The sequence below is a fragment of the Megascapheus bottae genome, chromosome 9, assembly GCF_031878675.1.
Source record: "Megascapheus bottae isolate mThoBot1 chromosome 9, mThoBot2.hap1, whole genome shotgun sequence".
NCBI lineage: Eukaryota > Metazoa > Chordata > Mammalia > Rodentia > Geomyidae > Megascapheus > Megascapheus bottae.
The window spans coordinates 48,347,904-48,371,238 of record NC_143517.1 but is presented as its reverse complement, the minus strand read 5'-3'; the positions used below and the strand labels follow the sequence as shown (position 1 = coordinate 48,371,238).

Here is a 23,335-nt window from a genome sequence, read left to right as displayed (position 1 = left end):
TTATTGTTCTTAAGGTACTATGTGGAGTTGTTTCTTTTCTCCTTTTTTCTTCTTATGGTTAATCTCATGCAATTACTGTATCTGACTTTGATACCTGGTATATAGTTTATGCATATATTGATTTGTTTATTTGAAATAGTGAAGGCAAGGGGAAAAGCAAGATGATTGGGAGGGGGTGGGGGGAAGGAAACGGGGACAAAAACATGAGAAAGGATATCAATGTTCAAGAAGTAATATAACCAGTACCCGATGAATTTAACTGTAACCCTTCTATTCATTATACCACCAATAAAATAAAATAAAATAAATAATAGTAATTTATTTAAAATGTGTCTAAGAATTCTGGAAAGTAATTTCAATTCGTTATGCTATTTTGTGAGTATAATACATCTTGATTAATGTGTAGTCTAAATAGTTTGAAGGAGTTTATGAATCCAGCAGGTCTTGATCAAGGTCACTCTTTAAACATGCTGCTCATCTAGCCTTCCCCAATTATCTTAATTTTAAGATAGTTGTTGAATGTTTTGCCTTTTGACAAAGTGTTTTGGTATATAATGCATCTTGATCTTTGTCACCACTTCAACCACTTTACTCTCCTTAATCTACTTTTTCCTTTATATTTCCCAAATCTGTGGTATGTATAATGAAAATTCTTGCTTGTGTTCTCACCTTTCTCCTTTGTTCTTCTAATTTTGCTTAAAATCTTAAGTCTGTGCCTAAATGTTTGAATATTCCTTAAAAGTACAGAATTAGTATTTCTAATCTGAAAAGCTAGGAGGACCATAGCCAGATTGCTTCATGTCTTGTATTTAACACTGATATCTAGAAAAAAAAATTGAAGTAATTAGCCAAATTGGGATAGTTTGAAAATAGAAAAGTATGTGTACTACATTCACAATTCTCATTAACCTTCTCTATGCATATTTAATACCAAATTAAGAACCCATATGTCTTTACCCTTCTTCTGTAACCAATAGAATATAAATCATTACTCGGTGAAACCTTTCTCTTTTCCAGTTTATAACACTGATACATTTGGCAAAGCAGAAGCTCTGGTGTCCATAATGTGTTAGAAAACATTATTATTTGTTCTCAAACAAATAATTATTTAATTAGTGGTTAATTTTTTATTAAGATAAAGTTAATACCTATGGATTGTTGTACAAGGAAATTTCAACTCAAAATGTCAATTTATGTGATCATGGGGCTTGAACTCAGGGCCTGGGCACTGTCCTTGAGTTTTTCCATGGCTAGCACTTCACCACTTGAGCAAAGCACTACTTACAGCCTTTTCTGTATATATGAATCCAGGTAAGCTCTCTAGGCAAGCACTCTACCCCTAGGCTATGCTCCAGGCCCTGTACAATGTATCGATATCAGTGATATTCCTTATATTATTTTCCTCCTCAGACTATACCAACACCATCATTACGTTTCTTTGATCTCAGTTCACAGGCATTTATTTCTTATTACTTCTTTATTTACTTACAAATCCCTAACACTTGCAAAGTTTCATTTTTTTTCGTACCTTCAGTGTTTTAAAAGAAATTCCATATAGAATGATAAATATCCCTTCAGGCATCTCCAAAAAATAGTTTTGCATGATTAACAGTTCATTTCTAACTGTTTAATAAGAGAGACTTCCAAACAATTAATTACTTATGTTTAATTTACCACCGACTTATGCAAATTTTGCTTATAATTAGTAAAGTATAAGTGTGTACTTCAAATTCAAATGTGGAAAGTTGAACTATGTTCTCTTGGGATTGCTACTAATTCTTAGAGAATATTAAAAGTGTTTTATTTCTTTACTGCTGCAAAGGATGAGATGATTTTCTAGTATTGGAAAGTCTTTACACATTTTTATTACTACCAGCAAGTTGCTAAGGCAAAGATAATGGGACTCATCCCAGCTCAAGAAAGGAGATAAGAAATTTGTTCAGGCTCTGCCTCCCTTTGACTGATGATATTCTTTATATTTTCAGCATTATGTGGAGGAGATGTTAGAGGGCCCAGTGGAACAATCTTATCACCTGGCTACCCAGAATTTTATCCAAATTCTCTGAATTGTACATGGACTGTTGATGTAACCCATGGAAAAGGTAATTTTCCTTTCACAATAATAAATGGGATATCTTCTGAATTTTCACTGAGCTTAGTTTTTTTGTTGTTGTTTTTAACAGTGTCATTTTTCATGATTAAAAACAAATCAGTATTTAAATGTACTTAAACAAAATTCAATTTGAGTAAGTAGAGGGTATTTAATTTTCTATTGTATTATGCTCTGCTCATTTTTAAAACCAATTTTTAACAACCGGTTAATTTTTAATAACCAGTTATATAGTTGTTCATTTGATTTGATGTAGTAAATGAATATTACTTAGAAATTTCATATTATATATCCAGCATGGTATTGGGTTGACTTTAAAAATCCAAAAGGCAATGTGATCATTTAAATATGAGCCTATTGCAAGGCAAAGAGTGGATATTTGTATACAATTTAATAGTTTCAATTACATTTCCCATTTAAATTTGTATCCACATAACCTGTTGTATCTCAATGAATTTTAAGACAGAACTGAAAATATTTTCAGAGTACAGTGTTTTATAAAACTACATCATGAAAAAGGTAGGTATTAATAAGTGTCCTTTCACAGATAAATTAATAAAATATTAGCCGGAAATAAAATAATTCATTTATGCAGTAAAACAATTTAAATGATCAAAACAAGCAGTATGAAAAATATAAATATGATATTATATTAGAATAAAGATAATTTAGCCTTTGTTACCTGGAAATATCTACAGGTCATTTTATTGGTTTATGATTTTGTTGGCTTATAAAATCTACTTATGAAACAAGTTTCATTTTTAGGTCTGTTGCTCTGTTGCTATTGTTGACTTACTATTATGGTTTATTTCCTGATTTTTTTCATAGAAAAATCTAAATATGTCAAAACAAAAATCTAGCAAAATTTTTAAAAAGCTTATTTTAAAAGTGTAAACTGATTGTATTTTCACACAAAGTTTACCTTTGAGAAAAATGATGAGCTATTTTATTGAAGGAATGGGTATAAAGAAGGGACTTCTGCTTGGTGTCAAGTGTTATTAAGAAAAAGTATTTATAAAATAAGAGTTCTCGTATTGAACAGCCACAATGAGGTGGCTTTCTTTGTGAACAATTTTGTTTTTTGTTGTTCACAATACTGGAGTCTTTGCTGGAAGTTAAAATGTCCTTTTATTCTAGTATACAGGGGATAAATGGAATTATTGTAAGCTTCTTCATATTGTACAAGAAAAATGAAAGCTATGTACTAATTGCTATGTAAATACAGGTTTAATTAACACTTAAGATTTCACATCTTCACAGGCTACAAGTGTTAATTAAATCTGTATTTACAGGGCAAGACTACAGTTTTAGATGCTTTTCCTTAAACAGCTAACAAAGTTTGCTTGATGTCCTAAAGAATAACTGAAGTGATACGAATCATCTCTTTTATTTATTTATTTATTTATTTTTGTGGGTCATGGGGCTTGAACTCAGCCTGGGTACTGTCCCTAAGCTCTTCAACTCAAGGCTACAGCCCTACCCTTGAGCCAAGCCCCATGTTTCATTTTCTAGAGGTTAATTGGAGATAAGAGTCTTAGGTCCTTTTGTGCCCCAACTGACTTTTAAACTTGACCCTCAGATCTTAGCCTCCTGAGTAGCTTGGATTACAGGAGTGAGCCAAGCCACCTTGCCAGGCTTTGAAAACCTCTCTCTCCCTCTCCCTCTCCCTCTCCCTCTCCCTCTCCCTCTCCCTCTCCCTCTCCCTCTCCCTCTCCCTCTCCCTCTCTCCCTCCCTCCCTTCCTCTCTCCCTCTGGCTCTCTGGCTCTCTGGCTCTCTTGCTGGCTCATGGGGCTTGAAATCAGCCTGGGCACCACTGTCCCTGAGCTCTTCAGCCCAAGGCTACCACCCTACCCTTAAGCCTAGGCTCACTTCTGTTTTCTAGAGGTTAATTGGAGATAAGAGTCTGAGAGCCTTTTGTGCCTGGTCTGAACCTTGTTCCTCAGATCTCAGCCTCCTGTGTAGCTAGGATTATAGGCATGAGTCACCCTCACAGCTTGAACAATCTCTTAAAGTTAGAAAATCTTATCTCTTAAGGTTAGAAGAAGGAATCATTGATATAATACTCTCGGAACTTTCACCAGGAACTTCATTTGTTTCCAGGAAAAGTAATGACCTAGTTTGGTAGAGGCAAATCCTAGGTAGATCAAAAACAACAAAAAGAAATATTACAACTGTAACTATTTTGAATGTGTTCTTTTGATGTCCAGGGATATACTTTTCCCGCTAAAATTGTGGCTTCTTAATTAACTGTCAAAATTAATTCATGAATGAAACCTGCCCTTTCATTAATTTTTGCTACTATATTATATCACTAATAAATAATGATTTTTAGTCATTTAATCAACCTTTTTTAGATTTGGACTTTAAATAATAGTTAAGCTTGTTGCCCCAAATTCCATTTTATGTGCAATTGATTATTTTTATCTTCATGTGGTCTTATATTTACTCCTATTGAATTTTATTTTAGCATATTGACTCAGAATTCCTTTGATATGACATTAAAATACCATCATATTTATATTCCATAGTCAGGATATCTAATACATAACCCAGAGCACTTCAGGGATTTATAAAATCTAGTTAGATAAATATAATATCTAAATACTTAAACTAAACTGTCAAATGCATCATCAGTAATGTCTTTGAAAGTTAGCATTCAGTCAAGGCATAAATCCCATTTATAACATCGTTTAGTTCATATTGTTCCTTGTTCGGGCTTTAAGTTTTCCTAAAATATGTTACAGAGACCACGATGTTCTCTAGGTTTGAAAAAAAAAAAAAAAAACATGTTACGTGAAGTAAGCCAGACCCAAAGGAACATAAACTCACTGGTGTCCCTCATTGGTAATGATTAATACACTCCTAGGACTCTCCTAGCAGAGGATTACAATTGTTCAAAAACTAGGTGCATAAGGTCATGTACAATGAGATGAAATGAAAGGCTCTCTAGGATATGGGAACAAGAGCTTTATCTTGTGATTGTTATTTCTTTTCCCTTTTTTGGCCCTTATGGCTAATCTCATAGTGTTACTGTATCTGACTTCGTTACCTGGAATGTTTTATATAGGCTTATTTGTTTATTTGAAACAGGAAAAGGAAGGGGGGAAAACAAGATGAGGATAGGACAATGGGACAAAAATATGAGAAGGGATATTAATGTGTTGACAAGTATGCACCTACTACCTGGTGAATGTAACTGTAACCCCTCTATTATCCTAACAATAAAAAGAAAAAGAAAAAGTGAAATAATATATAAACAAATTAGATACTTTGCTTATGGAATTTTTCAGTTTGAGCAAGTCTGGTGTCTTTTCTTTGTAACTCAAGATAAAATATTTATCTATCATCTTTTTCTAAATAAATCTACATATATAGAGATATTTCTTTATCCTAAGTATTTTCAAATAGTGTATTTTCAAATACTGTAATGCTATATATAGAGCACCCATGTTTATCTATGTAAATATAAATTAGTATAGTCATTTGAATAAACAAAATGCATAATAGCTGAACACATAGTAATTTTACTCTTAGGCATTTTTTCTAACAAAAATTAGAACTTCATCAAAAGTATAGAAATACCCACAAGACCATTATCCACATGCATGGCATAATGCTGACCACCTAACCATCCTCAGCATCTGAAGTTAACTGAATATTATTTTCTCACAGAATGGAAGAATATATTTTAACCATAGTAGTGGGAAATAACTCACAATTGCATGCTAATATAGATGAATCTCAAATACTCACTGTCTAGAATACACCAAACAATGCACATTACAAGATGACATTATCTAAAGATAACATTTATATGAATCAATACAATTAGTTTGTCCCTTTAGAAATTGAAGGAGTGGGTTGTTTCTGGCAAGTAAAGTGTCACAAAAGTTCTACCAAAATAGTTGTGGGATTTGTACAGTTGTGTGCCTTGATTTCAGTGCTATTTCCAAATATGTGTCCAGAATGGGAATACGTCAACTGGGACATTTATATGTGTACATATTAGTATATTACTCACGGGTGGAAATATGTGAAAAATAAATGCACAATCATTCAATAAGTAGACCCTGTGTTGTATTTCTTTTTGTAAAATAGACTAAAGCTCATTTTGGAAGATTAGTATCAGCTTATTAAATAAGTTTGCAAGATATTTGAGAAGACTGGAGAAAGAAAGAAGAGGCATGTGAGATGGTCCCTGGGAAGGGTCACCTCCAGTATAAACAGAGCATGCATATTTTCTTGAAATATTTAAGTGATACTTGGAAAGCATTTATTTTCTGTCTTACCTTGAAGGATTCTCCATTATTTGACTTTAGTATATATGTCAAAAGTAAGATGGAGCTGAGTGAGGTGGCTCATGCTTGTAATACTACCTACTCAGGAGTCTGAGATCTGAGGATCACCGTTCAAATCCAGCCTGAGCACTAAAAGTCTGAGACTCTGATCTCCATTTAACCACCAGAAAACTGGAAATGGTTCTGTGGCTCAAGGGTAGGGAGATAGCCTTGAGCTGAATAACTCAGGGACCGTGCTCAGGCCCAGAGTTCAAGCCCCATGACTGATGCGTAAAATAAATAAATGAATGAATGAATGAATGAATGTAGGAAGAAGTAAAGCATAATGTTGTCTTATTGTACATTTGTAATCTTTTTTAGCAGTGAATTCATATTTAGGGTAAGAGAAGAAATTACAAGGAGCATATTAGTTTTAGTTTCATAGTAAATTTCTGTGATTCACTATTGTATCTTAAACTGTATTTTCCCTACTCAATAACAGGTGTGCAGTTCAACTTCCACACTTTTCACCTGGAAGACCATCATGACTACTTACTGATCACAGAGAATGGAAGTTTTACCCAACCACTGGCACGCCTAACTGGTTCAGAGCTCCCTTCAACCATCAATGCTGGTCTTTATGGAAATTTCCGAGCCCAACTGCGCTTCATTTCAGACTTTTCAATATCATATGAAGGGTTCAATATTACATTTTCTGGTAAGGGAAGAAAGAAACAAACATACTTCCTCTGGTAATTAATAAAAAATAATTTTCTAGTTTCTACATACTTGCAAAACTTCTAACCAAAAGTGAAAGACTGCATAAAGATGAAAAAAATTCAAAATTAAAAATATTAAAAGAAAGGGAAGTGCTGCTATTAAGTTTTGAATAATTATTTCCTATAATATATTGAAAGAACATTGAAATATAAATTAAATAATAAATTATGTATATTAAATATGTATATTTAATTACCTATATATCCATGAATACATACATACACATGTATACATTTCTACACATGCAGTAACATAGATGTTACTCTTGTTTTTCGACTACTGCCAAAATAACTTAAATACTCATTGAGGAGAAGTAAATGAGCAAAATCAATTATAACTTAGAATGTTAAAAATGAGTCCAAATATGTAATGAAAATACTGAAGTATTAACTAACTTTGAGGCAACAATACCAGTCATCCATTTTTGTAAGTGTCCAGTAAGTAAGTGCTCTGAGACCATTTTTTGTTATTTTGTTATTGCCTATAAATTATAATGTTTAATCAACTCGTTTCTCATACATTAAAACTTTTTAATTGTTGATTTTCACCATGTTATCCATTTCCTGCAGAAAGCTCCTATATAAGCCTGTAATGTAATAATCACACATGTGTGGGTAGTTCATTTGTACATAAATTGTTTTACCAGAAATCAGGTGTTTTTCAGAGCATGAATTAATTGAGAAGCTACATATACAAGAGGTACAAAAGCCATTGCCATTTAGATTAAAGTTATTAAGAAAATGCATTTTTATATTGTAAAGGATTTTATTCCACATGTTACTTTGGTTTAGAAATTATGCATCTCTTATTATTGTCAGTAAAAAGAATTTTATGAGATGCAAAGCTTTCTGATGCAGAGAAAAACTGAATAGCTGTATTTTTAGTTCATTAATCAGAGGTGACATTCATCTACGTTAAATTTCACACGCGTTAAGTATTCACAGTTATTAGGTAATACACAAAAGAAGAAAAATAATTCATCTTATTTATAGTCATTTCAAAAGTACATGACAGGGTCCTAATAGTATCTGATCTGAAGAAAAAGACTGTGACTACCATGAAAAATACCACTACTGATCTCCTTTCCCTGCTGCTGATCTTTCCCCATATGTTATAGAATATAATCTTGAGCCATGCGAAGACCCTGGAATTCCCCAATATGGTAGCCGAGTTGGGTTCACCTTCGGGGTCGGTGACAGTCTGACCTTCACATGCTCTTCTGGTTATCGGCTCGAAGGCAGCTCTGAGATCATCTGTCTGGGAGGCGGGCGGCGAGTGTGGAGCGCACCTCTGCCAAGGTGTGTGGGTACGTGGTCAGCTGCTTTCATTTGCTTGTACGTGTAGTCACTGTCCATGGAGTTGCATGTTTATACACCCTTCTTGTTAAGACCCTTCATTTATTTCATCTTAGTTTTTTTTTATATATATATTTTTTTTTAACTTGGAAATCTGGTTTACCTGTTAGTGTCTATTCTACTGCAGCCAACAAAAATACTAAATTGCTTTTCAGAGGTGACAATGAGAAATGTATAAGATAGAGTATAGATACAGATTGCATAGATAGATTAATGTATATACATATGACAGATTATAGAGATAAGAGATAGATAAATGAAAAAGATAATATAATCACAAGAATTATAAAATGAAATTATTCCTTACTATAATTATTCTTATGGTTTGATGAACCCGAGAGACACTCAGTCCTACTCAATGCAATAGGAATTAAAATATCATCTAATGATTCCTTTATTCTAGGGAATATGCCAGAGTTCTGACTTATCTGACTTGTTTCTTTTAATCTGCATACCTTATAACAATGAATTGACACAATCTTAAAGATGAGAAAAAATGTAGTTTAGAAAGGCAAATTTGCCCAATATCAAACAATCAGGCACTCTGAATTCTATCCTTGAACAATTTCTGCAGAAAATGGGTCCTTCTATGCTAACAATAATGTATTCTGACTGAAGTTTGACAATATTTTGTAATTTGGAAGGAACATGTATAAAAGATGCTTACAAGGAAAGTGTGTCAAATGAAGAATAGATCATTAATTCAAGAGCTACTAGGGCATTTTGACTTATGATAGATGGATTATGGTTGTTATTCACTTCATATGGTAAGATAAAGAATAGCAATAATTAAAGTTTTAGAAGTATGAAATTAACACCTCAATTTTGGAGTACAGTGTTTGAATAATGAAAAATATCTTGTCAGAAGAAACAGTGAAAACCTTTTTATTATAACTTAAATTCATCTTGCTTCTGCAAGAAAACTTTCAGTCCATCAACCATTCAGTGGTTACCAGTTCTTATTTTTTAACAAACATCAAGACGCTAGTGATCACTTTAATAATTATTTCATAAAGGATAAATTTGAATGTCATGATTTAGCTGAGTTTCAAAAGGGATTGGGTGTATACAGTAAGAAACCTGGCATAAACATTAGAATACAGGAATTATTCATAGTTTAGGTATTTTCTCAGCTCTATGTTATAGTGACTACCATCAATTGTTTCCCCCACTCATTAATCTAGTTTAGAAAACCAGACATATTAGGGAATAATTCAATTTTAATAGTTCATATATAAAACATATTTAATCTCTACTATCATTTTGATGTTCTTATTTTTAATTATAATTTGAACCTTAGTGATGTTAAGTAATATGTTTAAAATAAGGTTTGTAAGTAGTAGGCCCATGATTGGCATGGGATCTAGTTGAGCCTAATGTCCAAATTTTCCTGTAACATCCAGAAAAAAAACTAAAAAGCCTCTAGGTCATGCAGGTCATGCAGAGTTAATATTTCTCTTAAGTTACTACATATCAGGTTGTTGTAAATATTCAGGGAATAAAAAATTTGCATGCATATTTTTCAATGCCTACTCCACACTAACCATAAATTTTGTTATGTGGATTCATGAAACATGACACTGCAAAATTAACTTAAAAATTTTATCTTATTAAAGTATTTTCAGAAATGGGTTTTATTTCTGCAAAAATCTCTAAAGAAAAGAAAATCATCTTGTAGATAAGTTTACAAATCAAAGTTTCATCGTAGAAATTCTCCCTCCATATTAACAAGCAGTTGGATTTGCTTTTAAGTTTATTGAAACTTACAGTTAAGTCTACCAACCTTAATCAATGTCACAGTAGATATTAAGTTATAAGTTGGGGAAAATAGTCCTCCAAACAATATGATTATTTTTAAAAAATAATTATTCATCCAATTTTTTTCCTGAACTTCCTTTTTTGTTCATTTCTTACCCAGTGCTTTACAACAAACATGTGGGTTATTTTTTTGTATTTCTGAATCCATGTATGTGTCTATTATGTCTCATATTCTGTGATCTCTCTAAAGTTTTTCATCTTTAATTGCAAAAATAGTTAATATTCTTTGAAATTATTGATGTGAGCAGATGGTCAGTTTTACAACACATCATCGCATCTGAATAGCTTTTGTTTTCTTCTCTCATATTTATCTCCCATCAATTGTCTGTTCAAACATGCCTAATAAACATTCTTCAGTCGTTAGCATTAAAAACATCATAGTGTTTTGCTACAATAAGCAGGAAAATTCTAAGTTGTGCAACTGAAACTAGCTATGTGATAGAACTAATTCTGCAAAATTATTAAATTATTTTTATTAATCTTTATCTGTTTTAATTTTTATTCTATATTTAGTTTATGTGTTGATATAGGTTGCTTGATCTCTTTTAGGGTTTTAGGGTAATAGTTCAATGAAATTTATCTTTATTATAATGATAAATGAGTAATAAGCATTTCTTTTCAAATAGTTTTCTGCATAATTTATATGTTTATATTTTATCATGATATTTTCAACAACATATACAAATGTAATCATACCATAATATGACTTGAACATCAGTAAGTGATTCTATTAAATATTATCTCATTCAAATTTCTAAACTATTAAAAATATTTTACCTTGTGTATTTTGCCAGTGAAGATATGATGTATATAAAAACTCAAGTTGAATCAGAAGAGAGGACAGAGTTAATTTTTTCATTGCTGTCCATTTATTTGGTGTTGCTTTAGCACAGGTAATTTTTCAGTGGTGTGATAAGAATATTGATGGAAATCAAGAACATAATACCCATACACAAGCATTCTTCTCAAGTATAGACTGCCCACAAGATAACTAGTTCTTATTTATACTCCAGTCATTTCTAAGATTGGTGATCGAAGGGCATATTCTTCAGTATCTTCACTGTCATGTTACTCATTGTCAAATGTGGATAATCACCCTTTTCTCAGAAGAGAATAAATGCAAATCAACTCAGAGGAGTTCAACAAATGGTCATGAAGATAAATTATGAGTCCATTTTTCTTGGGCCTACAACCCACCTACTATCATATATCTCTCATCATCATAATAGCCCATGTGACTGACAACTTTGTAAGGAATTTCTTTTATTTACTGATGAGGCAGAGGGACAGAGATAGAGGAAGACTACTTATCATGGCCAAAGTGTTATCTTTGAAAATTACATATCTGCACATGAGTAATTATGATTCATATTCTGGAAAAGGTGAGACTTAGCAGCAAAACTATTTCAGTCAAGGTATTTTATATTCAGTTTTCCAGTTTCTAAGGAAATGTATTCCTGATTATGTATTAAAGGTCAACAAAAGTGCAAAAGAATGTACAAGTTGATTACTTTTGAGTTAAGGAACAGTCTTGGGGGCCAGCAGTATGGCCTAGTGATAGAGTGTTTGCCTAATATGCACAAAGCCCTGGGTTTGATTCCTAGGAATCACATAAACAGAAAAGGTTGGAAGTGGTGTGGTGCTGTGGCTCAAGTGGTAGAGCAATAGCCTTGAGAAAGCCCAAGGACAGCACCCAGGCCCTGAACTCAAGCTCCAGGACTGGGAAAAAAACGACAACAACAAAAAAACTGCAGGTACTTGTGGTTCATGTAATTCTAGCTATTCAGGAGGCTGAGATCTGGTATCAAATCTATCCTAGTTAGAAAAGTTTGTGAGACTTACTTTTGATAAATTAACAAAACAAAACAAAAAACAGTAGTGAAGTGAGGCTCAAATGATAGACACTAAGCTAGAGCAAAAAAAGAAAATAAAGCTCAGGGGCAAGGACTAGGCCCTCATTTAAACCTTCAAGAATGGTACAATATCTGATTTCCTTTTCTAATGATCATAATACAAAAAAATATACACTAAGCATTGTATTTCCAGTATTATCTCTTAAACTTGGATTACTTTACTGTGTTCAGTCATCATCCAAAGCTACAAGAATCTAAGCCCAAGCATCTCTGCATTAATAAACTGCTGCTAATGAAAAATCATGTTTTGGAAAGTAGATTAACATGCTAAATAAAAGTAGTCATTTCTCTTAAAGTAGGAATTCACACATTTTTTAAGGAAGCTCATACATTTAGAAGTCATTTTAAAGGGATTTATTCATTCATCCTCATAATTCTTCATTTAACACATTTACGTTTGTTTCTCATGTGTTACTGTTTCGTGTGATGCTGTATAGAGGGTTACAGTTACAGTCGAAAGGTAGTAAATACATTACTTCCTGAACATTGTTAACCTCTCCCATGTTTTTCTCCCACTTTCCCTCTCCCCAACCCTACCCAAGCTGTAAAGTTAATTTCCAACATATTTTATTGTGAATATCACTGTTACACTGGTTCACCCTTTGTCCTTTGTCTCATCATCTTATTTTTACCCTTCTCTTCCCTGATTCAAATATATACATAAATGCATATACAATAAATATGATATCAAAGTCAGATACAGCAACAACAATGGATAAACCATGAGGCAAAAAAAACAGTAAAGAAATAACTTCACATAATACATTAAAAACAACTATAAGGATAAATCTCTTGTTTCCACATCCTGGAGTTTCGCTTCACTCAGCCTCATCCTATATGGCCAGACACACATATCTTTTGAGCTATTGAACCTCTCTGCTAGGAAAATCCTAGACTCATACTAATTATTACAAATGAGAGAAACCATGGAGAGCATGTTTCTTTGAGTCTGGTTTACTTCACTTAGTATGATTTTTTTCCAAGTTTTTCAATTTCCTTACAAATGGACCAATTTCATTCTTTTTGATGGCAGCATAAAATTCGTGTGTGTGTGTGTGTGTGTGTGTGTGTGTGTGTGTGTGTGTGTGTGTTTGTGTGTGTGTGTATCACATCTTCTTGATCCATTTATCTACTGAGGGACATCTGGGTTGGTTCCATATCTTAGCTATGGTAAATAATATTGCAACGAACGTGTCTGCGCTGGTAGCTTTAATAAGCACTTGTTTGTGGACATTTGGATAAATGCCCAGGAGTGGGATTGCTGGGTCATAGGAAAGCTCTATATTTAGTGTTTTGAGGAACCCAGCACTGCTTTCCAGAGTGGCTGAATGAGTTTACATGCCCACCAACAGTGCAGTAGCATTCCTTTGTGGCCACATCTCCTCCAGAGTCTGTTGTTATTAGATTTCTTGATCATGGCCATTCTCATTGGGGTGAAGTGGAAACCTCAATGTTTTGATTTGCATTTCTTTTATGGCCAGAAAGAATTCTTCATGTGCCTATTAGCCATTCTAATTTCCAATTCAGAGAAGTCTCTCTTCAAGTCTTTAGCAAACCTTTTAATGGGATGGTTGTTTCTTTGAGGATTTGTTTTTGAGAGATTCAATTTTTTGAGCTGTAGGTATATTTTAGATATAAGTCCATTTTTCGTTTCATGGAGAGGGAAAATCTTTTCCCATTCTGTGGGCTTTCAATTTATCTTGATAGTTATATACAGAAGTTCTGCAGTTTAATGCATTCCCATTTGTCCAAATCTTCTTTGATTTGTTATATTTCTGGGTCTTTATTAAGAAAGTTTCAGCCTGTGCCAAAGAGCCCTAGTGTATCTCCTATTCCTTCCTGTAAAGTTTTCAAGGTATCTGCTTTTTCCTCAAGTTCTCTGATCCATTTGGAATTGATTCTGGTTCAGTGTGACATATTGGAATCCAACTTAAAATTTTAGCATGCGTTTAACCAATTCTACCAGCACCACTTGTTGAAGCAGCTGTCTTTCATCCATCTAATTTTCTTGTCTCCCTTATGGAAGATTAGGTGGCCATAAATCTGCAGATTAATTTCTGGGTCTTCAGTTCTATTCTATTGGTCCTCAGGCTTGTTCTTGTGATAGTACCAAGCTGGGTTTTTTTTTTTGTTTGTTTGTTTTTTTTACTATAGCTTTGTAATAGAGTTTGAAATTTAGTATTGACTTCTTCCAGCACTGATCTTTCTGCTAAGGATTGTTTAAACATGAGCCAAATGAAAAAAATGACAACTACATTATGCAGCTACATATTTACTCATTTTTTGCCCTCTTAGATGATGTGATAGTTGTTATTAATTTCATTTGCTTAAAAATTAATGTTAACAGTAGGAAATCTTGTATTTCCCTCATATGTAGCAATTTTCTCCAATCATTATACTTCCCTGTAAATCTGAAACCACTCTTAAATGAAAAATACATTAAAAATTTTATATTGTGGAAAAAAGCCATTTTCAGAAGGTAATTTTTAAACAAATTTTATTTACTCTATATCAGAATGTAAGTTTCCTATGGAAAATAATGTACATTTGATATGTACTCATGCATACCAAATATAAAAAATCTTACTTGTTATTGAAGATATATGGTCATGGAAAAATCAAATTAGAAATTCAGATTTGCATTGTTCTGAGATTTTCCCATTAGGTAAAGGCCTCCATTTTCTTTCTTTTTGGAAAAGACAAAGTCGGTATGAATTCTACTGAATTTAAATACATCTTGTAACATATTAGAAAGAAATGTTTCAGTTAAGCTACTCAAGGTTATATTTTTTTCTTGTATAACTTAAGCACATTGATTTCACAGTTTAACAGTCTGAATATCTGTAACATTAACTTGTTCAGTGTTTCAGAAATTTTTTATAGTGCATTGTTCTGTTTTGTTTAATTTTACTTCCAGCCCTTAAAAGTAAGCAATGGAGATAGTATTATTTGTAGCAGCTGAGGAAATTCTTGCACAAAAAAATAAAAGAAAGAATTTAAGAACATGCCAGAGCCAGGCATGGTGGCTCACACCTGTAATCCTAGCTACTTGGGAAGCTGAGGTCTGAGGATCGAAGTTCAAAGCCAGCCTGGGCACTAAAGTATGTCAGACTGTTATGTCCAATTATCCACTAGAACACTGGAAGTGGGGCAGTGACTCAGAGGTATGGTGGCAGCCCTGAGCTGAAGAGCTCAAGGACAACACCCAGTCCCAGCGTTGGCCCAGGGTTAGTGCCCAGGCCCTGAGTTCAAGTCCCATCACCCACAAAAAAAATTTTAAAACAGAATATTCCAGAAACAAGTCCGATGATTAGGTTAGGGTTACAGATTGCAGGTGGTGTTCTTTTACTGCCTTACTTATTGCTGCACAATTTTGAAACTAGAAGAAATCTATGTTTATGCAGCAGACTAGAAGTGAGGAAACATTTTTCTCTGCAGTGCAAAGCAGTAAAATTTTAAGATTTCATAGGCCTTGTAGTTTCAGGAACTATTGTACTCTAATATATAGTGTGAAAGACAAAATAGGCAAAATATAATTGAGTGGGCATAACTGTGTTGTAATAAATTTTATTTATAAAAGCAAGCAATAGTTTGGACAACACTATAATTATAATGGTTTTCCTTACTGCTGCAATAGACAAGTTCAGTCAACATAATATCCTCTTTCTATTGAATAATTTGCTACTAATTCATCATTTAAGTGAAGAAAACAAAAGATCTTCTTCCTACTCACTAAAATAGTACATAAGTTATTACTAATAAAATGGAGTGCCATCTTTTTCAAGAAGAATATTAGAAATGTAGATTTTTGTGTTGTATTAGTTGATTTTGTAAAATCGGCTTAAGGACAGATTTATTTTAGCATAGTGTTCAATTCACATGGACATTTGGTACCATTTGACTAGGCAGATCATCGTGGTGGTAGAAATGAATGGCAGTGAAGTTCCTTCATCTCATCAGGACAGAAGCAGAGAGAAATAGACAAGAAGGTTCCAAAGACAAGCTACTCCCATGAGGTTGCCTCTTTCCAGTTAGACCCACCTACTAAAGCTCCCAGAACTTCCCAAACTAAAATACCATCTGGGGACCTGAGTGTAAATTGCGATCCTTTGAAATTTATCTCAAATTCAAACTGTAACATGTGCCTGTGTGTATGTGTGAATACTGATGTAGTTTATGCATAACATAATTCTCAAATGTCTCCTGATCTATCCATAAACTCAGATCTTTTCTGGGTAGCAAGTCTGTATCTCCAGCTGTCCTCTGGACCTCTCCATATGCATGCCCTCCCACAGGCTCACTGATTGCCCAGTGCCAAAACAGAACTCATTATCTCTCCAGCCAAATCAGCTTTCCCTTTGCACTCCCTATTTCAGTTGAAACATCATTCTCATCCAATCATCCACACCAGAAATTACATCATCTTAGACTCCGTCTTCCCTCTGTTTTTCTCTTTTTTTGGAATAGTCACTTAAGACTTACCACCTAAAGGTACTGCTCATATTTGTCATCATAGATTGCCATTCCACCACCAGTATTCTTTTCCAGCTCTCTCTGAACCGGGTAAGAATTAATAAAATGGTATAATAATATGCACTGGGCATTGTGCTAGCACATATTTTCTTTTACACGCTCATTTTAAAAACTATTTAAGAAAATGTTATAAAGTAAATAGATTACATAACTTGATAAACGCCTGAAACCAGCTCAGTGCTAATTCAAATGTTCATGTTTTAGCAATTACATATATATAATCATATCATATTAGCTCTTCCTTCTTAATGGTCCTTTTTCTAAATTTCCCTAATCTAATTCATCCTCAATATTGATAGTTATATTAGATTTTTGTGGGTAATACCCTACTACAAATTCAGAAGCTGAAGCAACACAAAGCAAATAATACTCCCATAGTTTCTTTATGTTAGAAAACTGTTGTGGGCTGTGCTTTTATTCATGGGACCTTAGGGACACCATGTTTATCAAGATGATTTTCGCACCTGAGGTTCTGTACTCTTTCCCAAACTCATGTTTTACATTGATCAGTAATTAGTTTCTTAGTTCCATACAGTGTAGTCTAGTAGTAATGTAGTGTAGTATAGGACTATGTATTTCAGTTGCTTAAAACCATAGACCATGAGTGTGCAACTGAAGCTTACCTGGTAGCTCGCTCAGCATAGTAGATTACTTCATTAAAATGACAAGGAAAAATCTCTCCAGTAACTCTTCTAGGAAGATGAAGTTGCATAAAGTGTAGGCATAATCTTTGGAGCTAATGAGGAGCATAATCACCAGTCCCAATCATCCTCAAGGACGATGGTTACGATGAAGCATGAGAACCAGAAAATAGACACAATGGATGTATCAACTTTAAATTCCATCTGCCATACTAGTTACCTGCAAAAACACTAAAATCATTATTCTATTCCCTGGATAAATCATTCAATCAAGTATTTCCAAATTTACACATTCTTCTCTTTTCCAATCAGCATCCTTAGTACACCTACATAGTTCTCCCAAACATTCCAAGTACTTTCTTTGCTTAAGGACAATTAAAATATGGTAAGTTCGAGTCCATGAAAATGAGCAAGCATTCACTATGTAAGCACAGTAATCAAAGTGTCCTTTATATTGAGTATATTGGTTTGAAAATGCAATGATAATCCACTGAAAGAATTTCTCAGTTTCTGGAGCAGCTCTGGGTTTAGTTCTGCCCTGCTTTTACTTCTAGAACCCCACAGTTCATGATGCAATCATCTTTTATTTCTATATTATTCTAGTAGCACAGTGGCACTCTGAGTTATTTCTGTTCAATTTTCTTCTTTATTTTAATATTCTTTTTATTGTAATTAATAGAAAGGTTACATTATATTTGCCAGACAGAAGGTGAATTACTTCACAAACATTGATACCTCTTCTCATGTTTTTGTTCCCCTCCCCCCATGCTGTTTTCTCCCCTTCCCTGTCCTACTTCAAATAAACATATATACAATATACCAAATAACAAAGTAATTTTCTTAGACCAAATGTTGGATTCAGAACAAATCTTATGTGGTACAACTTTGAAACTGTCATTTCCTGTTTTTGTTTTTGCTGTTCTCCAGACTCCTTCTAGTATTTGAATATTGCACCCTTATCTTCTAACCTCACCACATAACTTGGCCTAAAGCCTTACTGCAGACTCATTGACCCATTCTAAAAAGCTCCTCTTGAGCTCCCAAGAGTACAGCTAAGTGTCCTTCTAGATTTTTCAGGATCATTTCTATATTTTACCTTTCCAGATGTCATTATGCTATATTGAATGGCCCTTTTAGCTGCAATGGTGTTTTGCATATAGAAAGGCTTTAGTAAAATTGCTGAAATGATAAAGAGATCTGAATATATCATATGAGGTCCTTTGGCTTTTATGTTTTCAACTTGTTTTTCATTTCCTTGAATAAAACTGTATTCCAAAGAAAAATAGATTCAATCCAGCCTTGTCCTGTAAAAGGCTATGCATGCCATTTTACCCTGGGATGTCACTCTTTTCCTTATTATATGCATTTTGGGGTAGTGATTATTACAAAACTTCTCTAGTCCAATATGTAAATCAACCAACCAAGCAACAATGGTAATCCCTGAAAAGACTATTAAGTAGACATTTATAATTTTGATGGAAACAAAAGAAAATGACAAAACTTATATCTGTATTTCTAATAAATATTTCCCTGATGTGTAGTACAATTCAGAACTCAGCAAGGAGTATAAAAAATTCAGGAGAAACTAATACATAGTTTCTGTTTAATGGCATGTGCATTATAATGTATATAAGAGCTGACATTTGAGTATAGTTTTATATTCATTGATAGTTTCTTGAACATAGAGGTATATTTTATTCACCTTTGCTTGTATTCTCACAGACCCTCATTCTGAGCATAACAGTTTAAAGTAAATTTATCATGTGATCAGTGGGAGACAATTTAATCACAGAAGATCTTGACCTACTATCCATCACTGAAATGATTCTTTGTATTTTTGGAGTCTCCAATTTCAGTCAGAAAAATCACATATTGTAAGATCTTAAAATAACAGACTCCTAAAATTATTTTCTTTCCTGATCTGTCCTCATGCACTGGCCCTGTATCTTGCTATAAGACAAAATAAATCTGTTAATTGGAAAGATAGAAAAAGATGAGTGAGGTTTGGAGATTACACAGAGGGTACAGACATTTTTAAAGACAGGTTGAGTCACAGAAGAGAAGGAAAGTGTAGAGTTTCTATGGAAATGTATGCCTCAGTATCTTGTTCCACAAACAAATGCAATAGTGGGAGTTTCACACCAAAAAGAATCACAAAAGTACTAGAAGAACTTACTTTTTGTAAATATTCAGGGTGAACTGCTCTTACTTTGAGAATATGCTCAAATCCAGAAATACCAAGCTCATGTTTGTCCTTTAGCTGTTTCTACAACAATTATCCTAGACAAATTGGGAAACATGTTAGTAAAAAGCAAATAGAAACTAGAACAGAACTGAGTTGTGTTTCAAAGATTAATGAAAGTTATCATGGATAATCATCAGCCTTGTCATCAAACTATTTTGTAATTTAGCTCAATACTTATTTACTTAATTAAAGAATTACAGGTCCCTAATCCACACAGGTAAAAATATTTTAATTGAGAAAATAATAAAAGCCCATATTTGCTATGTGTTTACTGTATGTTACTTTGAGGTATGAATAAGAGCATTTTGACTTGAGTGTCAAGTGATTTTTTTCTGAAAGAATATATTAGAAGTGTCTTCATTCAAAGTAGTTTAGGTTAGGAGCAAAGGAATGATGTACATAAATGTGAGCCATAAAGAGTGAGAATATGAAATAAGCCTCTGCTCTGGATATTCTGTATAAGTCCCCCAATTGGTTCTTGCTTACAATAGTGACATCTGTGTCTCCCAGAAAATACTGTCATTTGGCAGTGATATAACCAGAGGAGATAATTAAATGTTATTGGTACTTGTAACTGAATTCAATTTTGATGCCATGTCTCAGGAGAGGATAGGATTTAATTGAAGTTGCAAGAGACCAACAGTACCTCAAATCCTTTTGAAACTGAGAAGAAAGGTCATTGTAACATGAGGTAAATAAATTCTAAAATTGCTTACAGAGTCCATGTGCCTGCTTAGTTTGTGCATGTGAATATAGAAATAACTTTTGCATTTTAGCCTTGATAATACTGAAAAATATAGCACAGAATACATGTGCTAATAGTACAGAGGTAGATTATTAATGACAGAGTTTAATTTTATCATCTGGGAATAATCTCAATTATAATATATTTAAGTGTACCTGGAGCTTGAACCCACAGAAAAGAACATGGAACAAATGAGAATTATCCAGTCTAAATTTCTGTGGCAGTAGTATAGATTTTAAATTGAGTCCAGAGGAACAAAAAGTTGACTACTGTGCCTAGAAAATGCATGTAGCCCCAATCAAAAGTTTCAAATAAGTGGAATCTCTCTTTTAATCATCATTTGTGGTTTTCAGCAATTTTCTTTTTAGCTCAAGCTTATCCTTCCAAAATCTAGAGTCGTCCATGAAGGATACAACAGATAAAGTCATTAACCTGTATTTATACAGAGACATTATTGGAAACAAAATAACCATTCTTATTAAAAGTATAATAAAGGGCTATATATAAGTTCAGATATTAGTGTATTTGTTGAAATAATCTCTTCTCATAATATCCTTAAAAGTATCAAATATAGAAAATATAGAAAGCATTCTGAAATTAGAACCCTATGACACTGTTTACAGAATTTAAACATCACATTTCAAGTAGGTATTCAAAATAAAGGTGTTAGATGACACTTAAACTCCTTTCAGCAAATTATCTGGCCACATGGCTATGAGTTGTTTTTCCAACATTTCTGATTTGTATCCAAATACTGTTGAAATTTTGCTTCAGTATGCTCAGTGTGAATGTAACATTTGTCATTCCTGTATCTTAATCAATCTTGATAGTCTTTCAAAGGTGGGTGGGTTTTCCCATATTTTTCTGAATTTTAAAAATTTTCTGATTTTTTCTGATATTTAAACTATAGCTATATTATATCATATGAAACTGAAGTTGAATATTTGCTCTCTTTTCTAAAAGAAATTTTGTTCCTTCTAAAAAAATGTGTTGAGGGCTGAGAGTTTGGCCTAGTGGTAGAGTGCTTGCCTAGCATGCACAAAGACCTGAGTTCAATTCCTCCATACCACATACATAGAAAAAAACAAAAACAGAAGTAATGCTGTAGCTCAAGTGATAGAGCTTGAGAAAGCCCAAGAACAGTGCTCAGGCCCTGAGTTCAAGCCCCAGGACTGGCAAAAACAATGTGTTGAGTCCCTTTTATTTTCAAAATTTGCTTTGTTTTCCTGATAAACTTTAAACACTAGTATAAACACGATATTTGAGGTAGTTTTATTGAATTTGGCTCTCTAAAATACCATAATACAGGTTCATCACTATATTATCACCACATTCAATGTAAGTTCTCAAGTACTCAGATTATAAAATTTATGGCAAACTGTTATTTAGTGTTTGGCATTTGAAATCTCCTCTTCTACTTTTCTTACATTCTGCCATTTAATTAAGCACAAATAATAATTATTTGGTTGTGTGTATATTTAATTTATGTAATCCTTTCTTCTTCTAATCTTATTCTTAACTTCAGCCACTCTTTTCTTGATACAAGATCATTGTGATAGTCAGTCATGATCACTAATGACATTAAATAATTCTCTCAGGTATGAGGAATGAAAGCCAAAAATTAAGACCGTCTGATAAATAAGCTGCAATAGCAAAATCCTTGTCATTTATAATTTCCTGTGATCTTTAAGAAAGCAATATCCCATACTACAAATTTGTCTATCAGATACATTTTCAAAAATATCATCAGTGGCTGTTATATTTGGCTTTCTCTTTTCATTTTGATTATATTACTTTAAATGAACACTTGATGACTTTATCATAAATGTACATACAAATATACTTACAAATATACACCTAACAAGAATCAAACAGGATGGGGCCCGGAGTTTAGCCTAGTGATAGAGTGCTTGCCTAGCATGCTCAAAGACCCAGGTTCGATTCCTTGGTACCACATACATAGCAAAAAGCCAGAATGGTGGTGTGGCTCAAATGGTAGAGCTATAACCTTGAGAAAGTTCAAGGACAGTGCTCAGGCCCTGAGTTCAAGGCCCAGGACTGGCAAAAAAAAATAATCGAACAGGATGTTTTAAAAGTATGTAAATTAAGGAGCTGTAATTAGCATGTATAGGGCTTTGGTAAAATTTAAAAGAAAATTCCTAGATATTGAAATCAATTTTTTCACCATTTCAGTCAATGCATCAGACTTCCTATACACTAATACTGCCACACTAAAAAGATTAAGTCAGTTTTCAGTATTCTGTTATCTAAATACTAGAAAGACTTGGGAAATAAATCAAAATAAGCCAGATACAAAGAAACGTAGTTGCCGTCACTTATGGTAACATGTGCCTATAAATCTATAAGTAACACACTTGTTGGTAAAAGATGACATGATAAATTATACAGTTCTCTAGATGTTCACACAGAGTGATATAATCATATAGGTGCCATAGCTATGTACATCTGATCATATAAAATTATATTTATTGAAATAAACTCCATAAGTAGAAACAAGAGGGTTTTTCCCCTTTGTTGCTATTTTTGTTTTCTTTTCCTTTTTTCTTGTTTGTGTTTATTTGTCTTTGGGATTATATGTTCAGGCAAAGGGTGAGTTGTAGCAGTGATATTTGTTAGACACTATGCTGAAATTAATTATACAACTGTGGGTAGGAATCAGAGGGAAAAACTAAGAACTAGGGAAGGAGTGATATTTTTCAAAAGAAAATATACTGACAAATATTTTTTAAAGAATTTATGTACTTTATTTTTAATAAAACATTTTATTGGTATTTTATAGATGTTGTATAGAATGTTGAGAATTATATGTCAGTACATTTTTTTCAGTGTTATCCTTTCCCTCAATCTCCCAATTTTCCCCTCTTCTCCCCTTACTGCTAGTTGTATAGTTCACTAC

General features: G+C 33.2%; 1 protein-coding gene across 3 annotated transcripts in view; it reads left to right on the top strand.

Moving 5' to 3' along the window:
* Positions 1-23,335, top strand: part of Csmd3 (CUB and Sushi multiple domains 3) — an 842,017-nt gene that overhangs the window by 529,274 nt on the left and 289,408 nt on the right. For all 3 annotated transcript variants that reach the window (XM_090339296.1, XM_090339294.1, XM_090339297.1), the window contains 3 exons: positions 1,986-2,102; positions 6,891-7,106; positions 8,286-8,474. In XM_090339296.1, the coding sequence (XP_090195422.1) occupies positions 1,986-2,102; positions 6,891-7,106; positions 8,286-8,474 (522 nt within the window). The remainder of the gene's footprint in view (positions 1-1,985; positions 2,103-6,890; positions 7,107-8,285; positions 8,475-23,335) is intronic.